The sequence below is a fragment of the Phoca vitulina genome, unplaced genomic scaffold, assembly GCF_004348235.1.
Source record: "Phoca vitulina isolate PV1807 unplaced genomic scaffold, GSC_HSeal_1.0 scaffold36, whole genome shotgun sequence".
Classification (NCBI taxonomy): Eukaryota; Metazoa; Chordata; class Mammalia; order Carnivora; family Phocidae; genus Phoca; species Phoca vitulina.
Genome location: NW_022589739.1, coordinates 8,425,149 through 8,431,618, shown reverse-complemented (window position 1 = coordinate 8,431,618; position 6,470 = coordinate 8,425,149). Strand labels below are relative to the sequence as shown.

The following is a 6,470-nucleotide window of genomic DNA, read 5'->3' as shown; positions in this document are numbered from 1 at the left end:
GTGGGTCGCTGACTTGATGAGATTCTCCAAGATCTCTGCATCAGTTAGGGTGCTTATTTCCAAAGAAAAGAAACCAATTCTGGTTCATTTAAGCAGAAAATGATTCTATAAAATATTTGTTGAGAGAGTTCACAGAATTGTTGGAAAAGCGAGAGAATTAGGAGCTAATGGGTCTACTGTAGAAACCAGCACTGCCATCAAGCACCAGGGGCTTCAGTTCATTGTGCTGCTCTCGCTGCCATGGAAACCTTGCCTCACTGCAACCAATACCATCACCACAGAAGTCTCTGTGGTCCCTGGTGTTTTTCTGGTTTTTGTTTTTTTTTTTTTAATGACTACCATTAGACCTGTATCCTAGCTACAGGGCATGCTGATAAATCAAGATTTTAATATACTTAGCTACAGTGGTGAGGAGTGAGCTCTGCTTCCCAAGACTCCTGAAGTGGGGAATTCTGCCCAAATAGGAAAGGGGTTCAGATTCTGTGCAGTCCAAATGAATGAATATTCAAAACAACGTCCTTCTCCCCCAGATGGCTAGAAACCACAGGCGTAGACTGGGCAGAGAGGAGAGCTCAGGCTAGGTGACTGGGGAATGGCACTATATAAAGGACATTCTTGAGGTATGAAGTGCCTGGAAGTGGTGGGCACTCAGAAGATGGCTTTCCCCTAACTCTGCCTCAGACTCATTGCCTGAATCTTGAGGAATGGGCTGTGTTCGTGCAACAAGAAGCGGAGAGTTGAGTTCTTCCCTGGATGGAAGGTTTCCCAGTCTATTCTTCCCCCACCTTGTGTTCTTCATGATGTGGAGTCCAGGGGCAAGAAGACCATGAAGTAGGTTCGACCATAATTACTGAAGAAACACTCCAGGACACAATTATTGGTAAAGAAAAGTGCTATTTTTTAATTTGTTCTTGAACGTGTAAGTCCTTTGAAGATCAGTGACATTTCCCTTTACCATATTCCTCCCTCCTGCCCTCAACCACTTTGGATCCAATGGCCACTTCTGGAAAAGGCCCAAGAGGAACTCACCCTAGATATCCAAGAAAGAGGTGCAGCTTGAGGAATGGGCATATGGCTCAAGAAGCAGCTCAAAGCTGCTTTCCTCAAAGCAGCTCAGTCTAGCCTGTGAGTCCCTTTGTCCTGCCTTGGCCAAGACTCCCCAGCTATGTCCTACCCCCATTAATTGCTGCCTGTGGGGCCTGAGCTTTAGAGTTAGAATCACTACCACCAGCTTTCTAGTAGCACAGCCTCTGAGAGATCACTGTTTTCAACCCCCTCCCCCAACCAACTTCATAGATGGGGAAACTGTACCCAGTGTCACATAGCTCATAACTGGCAGAGCCAAAATTTAGGTGTTCAGCATCTCAAATCAGGTCACTTTCTACTATCTCACCCCACCTCCAAGAAAACACCTGACATCTGCGTCCAGCTCTAGGAACAGCTGGAGCATGCCGGGGCTGATATCAGTACAGATGGGACAGACCTGGCCAAAAGAGGCCCAGCTGAAGCAAGGGATGAATCCCAGCACTTCTCAGTTTTCCCTCGACCAGAACGTTACCAGTGGCAGACAGCCACCCCTGCCAGGATCCTCCTCCTGACCAGTAGCACAATGACCCATGCATGGAAACATGTTTTATCATGATCCCAAGCGCCTCACCAACTGTGGCTGGCTCTAACTGGTATGGGGATCATGGCGATGAGCTGCCCACCAGCCTGGGAATCCCATTTACCAAACTGCTTCTTGGTAAGACTCAATCCACATTCTTAGGCTGATTTGGATGGGACCTCTTGGCGAACATAGCTAAAATCTGTCTCCATGCTACACTGGCAAAGGCAGAGGGAAAGGCTTGCAGATGCTGTCCTCCCAGGAGAGCTTATAAACATGACTGGCATGGGGAGAACAGAGTCCAGGGAGAGAAACGGACTCAAAGAAAACAGGCGGACCCAGAGGGTGGGGGGCAGGAAGAGTCAGGTTTCCTCCTGACGGCCCAGTGACTGAAGAGGGGAGACCGCAAGGAGCTGCAGGTGTGTTCCCTTGTCAAGACTTCAAGAAAGGCTCAGCCTATGTGGCCGAGAGGTAAGAGAATAACCCAGACACCTGCGGTGTCAGAAAAGCCATGTGAAGGGGCTGTCTCAAAGAGCAACGGGTGGGTGGTGTGAAATGTTGTGGAGACGTCGAGACAGTTGAGGACTGAAATGTATTCTTTCGATTTGGCAACTGGGTGGTCACTGGTGACTCTTATGAAAAGCTGTGGAGGGTTGAAAAGTGAAAAGGATTAATGAAAAAAATCCTTTTTTAAAGAAACTTGGCTAATAAGGAAAATGGGTGAGGGGCAACCGACTCTAAGAAGCTTTGTTTTAGTCTGGGGGAGACCTCTGCTTGTTTGGAGGCTTTGTGGAGCCACTGATGGAGAGGGAGGTTGAGGCCCCAGGAAGTGGGAACGGTGGGATAAGGGATAAGTCTTGGAGGCCATAGAGCAGGATTCAAGAAACAGAGCACCAAATGGGAGCAGAAGGCAAGGATCTGAGGAGGGATGCAGACACAGACAGATGGGAAGTAGAGAAGAGCAAGTGGGCAAGGAGGTTCTCACTTTAGGGACTCTGTTCTGTGAAGTAGGCAATGGGGTCAGTCACTTGCTGAGAGCAAAGATGAGGGGCATGGACAGATAGCAGCATAATTACAAGCCAAAGATATACCCATCAATGTTGACAGCCCAACTGAGGGTGTCAACTATGAAGCTGTCATGCTTAGCAACCCAGGAGGAGGGATCAGAAAATAAGCAGATGCCAAAAATGGAGAACGGTTGACAGTTTCAGGGGAAGGTTTGAGTTGGGGAGGATAAGAAAGTTCAGGATCCTGATAAAAATGTCCGTGTGTGACGGGCCACGGGTTTAGGCTAGGGAGAGGAAGCAGCCCAGGTGAAGGCTGAGACAAAGAGAGGAGGTCAGGGAACTGGGCTAAAGGAGCAGGCAATTTCAGTAAACAGCAGCAAGGGAGTGGGAGAAGAGGAAGCATGGGGGAGGTGATCTCGAAGGAGCAAAGTCTCAGTTCGGGAATTCAGGAGAGAAGACTACAGATGACATGACATCACGGAGTGAAAGAGAGCAGAGCAGAGCCTGGGAACAAATGAGGAGAGGTCTAGGTCTCAGGAGCAAGGCAAAGACCTGTTGCCACAGGGAGCCAGAACCCACCAAATCTTCGAGCAGAGCCTACAGAGGGTCAGGCAGCTGCCACTGTGGGAGGGGGACCCGCAGAGGGGATGTAGTTGGCAACTGCTAGAAGTCAGGTAGGGCCAGCCTACCCATGTTCTGGAAGAGTACTGCGCAATTCATCCTGCTCCAATTTTTGCACTAAAATCCCCTTCATATCCACTGAAGCCACTCTGCTCTCCTATTTCTCAGCACATCCAAGGAGCCCCATTTCTCCACTAGGACTGCATTCTGTACTGTGAGGACCCAGAACTCACTGTATTTCCATTTCATGACTTAGTCAAGGGCCAAAGGACTTGACTGACTTCAAAAGGGGCCATTATGGGAGTAAGTCAAAAGCAGGATCAGCTCAGACGTTAGCAAATAGCCAATGAGGTCAGTCACTCAGCTAGCAGCTTTTTCTTTTAATTTCTAAAAAGTCATGTTCTGTTTTCTGCATGCAAAAACAAAACAAGACCATGACGCAAAATGCTGGTGTTAAGTCCACAGGAAAAGCCCGGCGGGGTGGGGGGGGGCAGTGGTGTGGGGTAACCAGTGCAGGGGTGGTGTGGTGGGTCAGGGCCTCGACCCCTTGCAGGAAAGGACACTCTACGACTGCTCAGGTGCCGAAAGTGGGCCTCTCAGCATGCAGGGTCTCTGCGACGGGAAAGGAATATGTGACTCTCTACTACATTACTAAGATCTCCTGGCCCAGCACGCTATACGTAACAGAAGGGAAGCCAAGCAGTTAGCCAGGCAATTCTGCTTCGTATCTGTGGCCTCCAGTTGGTCCTGTGGAAGGATCTCAATCAGATTAGAGGCTGTCACAGCCCTTACCTGACTGTCCGGCACATAGCACCATGATGCTCACGCAGGGGAGGTGGGGGTGGGGGGCCACAACAAAGAAAAGATGACCAAGAGCATGAATTAGTGAGGTAAGTACAGAGGGAACCTTGCCAAGTCAACTAAACAGGGGAAAAGATTCAAAAATTGAAAGGGAAGTAGCCAATGCCCAATCCAGAGAGTCATGTGCACCCCAAAGAGCAGAGGGCTAGGTCTAAAGATTGCCTGGCTACTGGCTTATTAAAGACTTAGTTACCCCAAACTCGGAAACAGGACTATGGAAGCCCATCTGTGCAGGAGAGCCTGGCAAGGGCTGATGAAAGAATGGTGGGCCAAGGGCGTGGCTGGCTCTGAAGCGAAGACAGCCTCCCAGCCTGGGTGTCGAAGGAAATGAGCAGTACCACCAACTGACAAGGAGAGAGGAAATATTTTCTCCAAGCAGAATGTTCCCATTGACAAAGGCCCTACACACAAGAACTTCCTTAAACTTCATCTCTTAGCAAAAATAAAGCCATGACCTAAGACTCCCTTGAAATTAGCCCAGCCGTGACGAGACCAGAGACAGCGGCGTCTGCAGGCCAGGCCACGGGAGTGCCGGCTCTGCAGCTCCCCCAGCATCATCAGCAGTAGCTTCCTTCTCAACCGAGTCCTTGCTGGTGAAGTAGCCTGACCCCCAGCAACTGCCTGGGCCTCCTCCTCCCAAACACCCCGCACGGACCATGAAGAGCCATCTCCATCCGAGATGCAGTCTGGAATTCCCATGCCTGTGGCTTCCAGAACATTTCCCTCTGCATTCTTAGTTGCTTCAAGGTCACCGAAGGACTCTGGCTCCTCACCTCTCAGTTTTCCCCTTCTCCACCCTAGACAGAACATCTCCCCATGAGCAGTTGGATCGGGCTCCTGGCTCACCCTCTGGCCTTCTCCAGCCTCCAACAGAAAAGGGTTACCATTAGAGTCTTGGCTTTTTCTGGGCTGCGGGCAGCCTGGGGGCAGGCGAGTCAGAGCACTCGCCTCTGATCTTTGGCTCTGTGAAAGTGGGGAAGCTGGGGACCAGGATCTCTAAGAGGAGGAGAAGCCCAGCAGGGTGAGCTGGTTCTGGGTCAGCCTCCTTGGCCAGCCCCTGCCTCTCAGGTTTCCCAGGCAGAACTCAGAGTCCGGACCTCCGAGTGGAGACACCGAAGGGATGGCCACTGACAATCACTCCTAGGAAGGCAGATTCTGACACTGAAGAAGAGCTATGAACCCAAAGTCAGTGGCACAGAGGACAGGCTCTGCCAGTGAAATCTGAGCCTGAAGCTGTCAGTGGCCCCTGCACAGCCACCCGGCCCCGTCGAGAAGGCCATACCACCTAGAGCACAGCGGCCACCTAAGTCAACATCGGGAGAGGGGGCATGAGAAACAAATACCCTGAAAACCGTTAGAACCCAAATAGGCACCAATTGAGACCTCTGGCCTCTAGAAACCTCCATTACCCTGTGCAAGGCGGCGTCCTGTCCCGGCAGGCCAAGCAAAGGCAAACAGTGACAGTCTTTGGCTGTGCTGGGCCAGGGCTCACGGGCCTGCCGTATGTCAGAACCTCTCTCCCTTCTTTTCCTCCCCTCGGGGCCCAAGAGGACTTCAGATATACACATTGCTCCCGAGCCCTGCACGCTGAAAGGTGAGAAAAGTCTGCTTTCCTCAGCAGAGAGAGTCACCAAGGAAGTTAGGTCCTCCCGAGCCTGACCGGGCGTGGGCTCATCAAGTGGACCCTACACATCTGATTTTTCTGGTAATCGGGAACACCTCCCTCTTTGCTGTTTATTACTGAAATCTTCTCTGTAGTGGATGCACTATGGCTCCCAAATGAATGCTGTAAGATGCAAACGGCAAAGAAGAGCACTACACAGCTCGACAAGACTCGTCTCACATCCACGATCCGAAGAGAATGAGCTGAAAGGTGGGGAGGAGTGGTCGACAGGATGGGGCGCCAGCCACCAGGCTGCTCACACCTGGGAGACACTGCTGGCCAGGCGGAAGGACATTCGTTTTGCTCTTTCGTTCTCCTGAAAGGAAAAAAAAAATGTGTGGCATTAACATGGCCCAGTGTAACACCTGTCAACGTGACAAGGCCCAGGGTCCAGACTGGGGCTCCCCAGAGCCCAGGTGTTCTACTCTAGCCCAGGAATGCAACAGCCACTACACACTATGGTGTGCCAAGCACAGTACACAACAGGGGGCGGCTGGTCGGGCCCGGCACCCAGCAGCCAGGCGGAGCGGTTCAGTGGAACGAAACAGCACCGAAGTGATGTCTCGAGTCTGCCCATGTAGGACCAGACCCAAGGTCAGAGGAGCGCTCTTTGCTGCGAGCAGCACCTCTCCCTCCTTCTCTACACCAAGGGGACGGAAATACGCCTTCCTTCCTCCCAAACCCAAGCTGAGATCAGACACTGAGACCAGGT

The 6,470-nt window shown here is 51.4% G+C and overlaps 1 protein-coding gene across 2 annotated transcripts in view; it reads right to left on the bottom strand.

Annotated features, from left to right (window-relative positions):
- Positions 1-904: 904 nt before the first annotated feature.
- TRIM66 (tripartite motif containing 66) overlaps positions 905-6,470 on the bottom strand; it is a 56,588-nt gene continuing 51,022 nt past the window's right edge. For both annotated transcript variants that reach the window (XM_032427269.1, XM_032427270.1), the window contains one exon: positions 905-6,074. In XM_032427269.1, the coding sequence (XP_032283160.1) occupies positions 6,015-6,074 (60 nt within the window). In that variant the 3' untranslated portion in view covers positions 905-6,014. The remainder of the gene's footprint in view (positions 6,075-6,470) is intronic.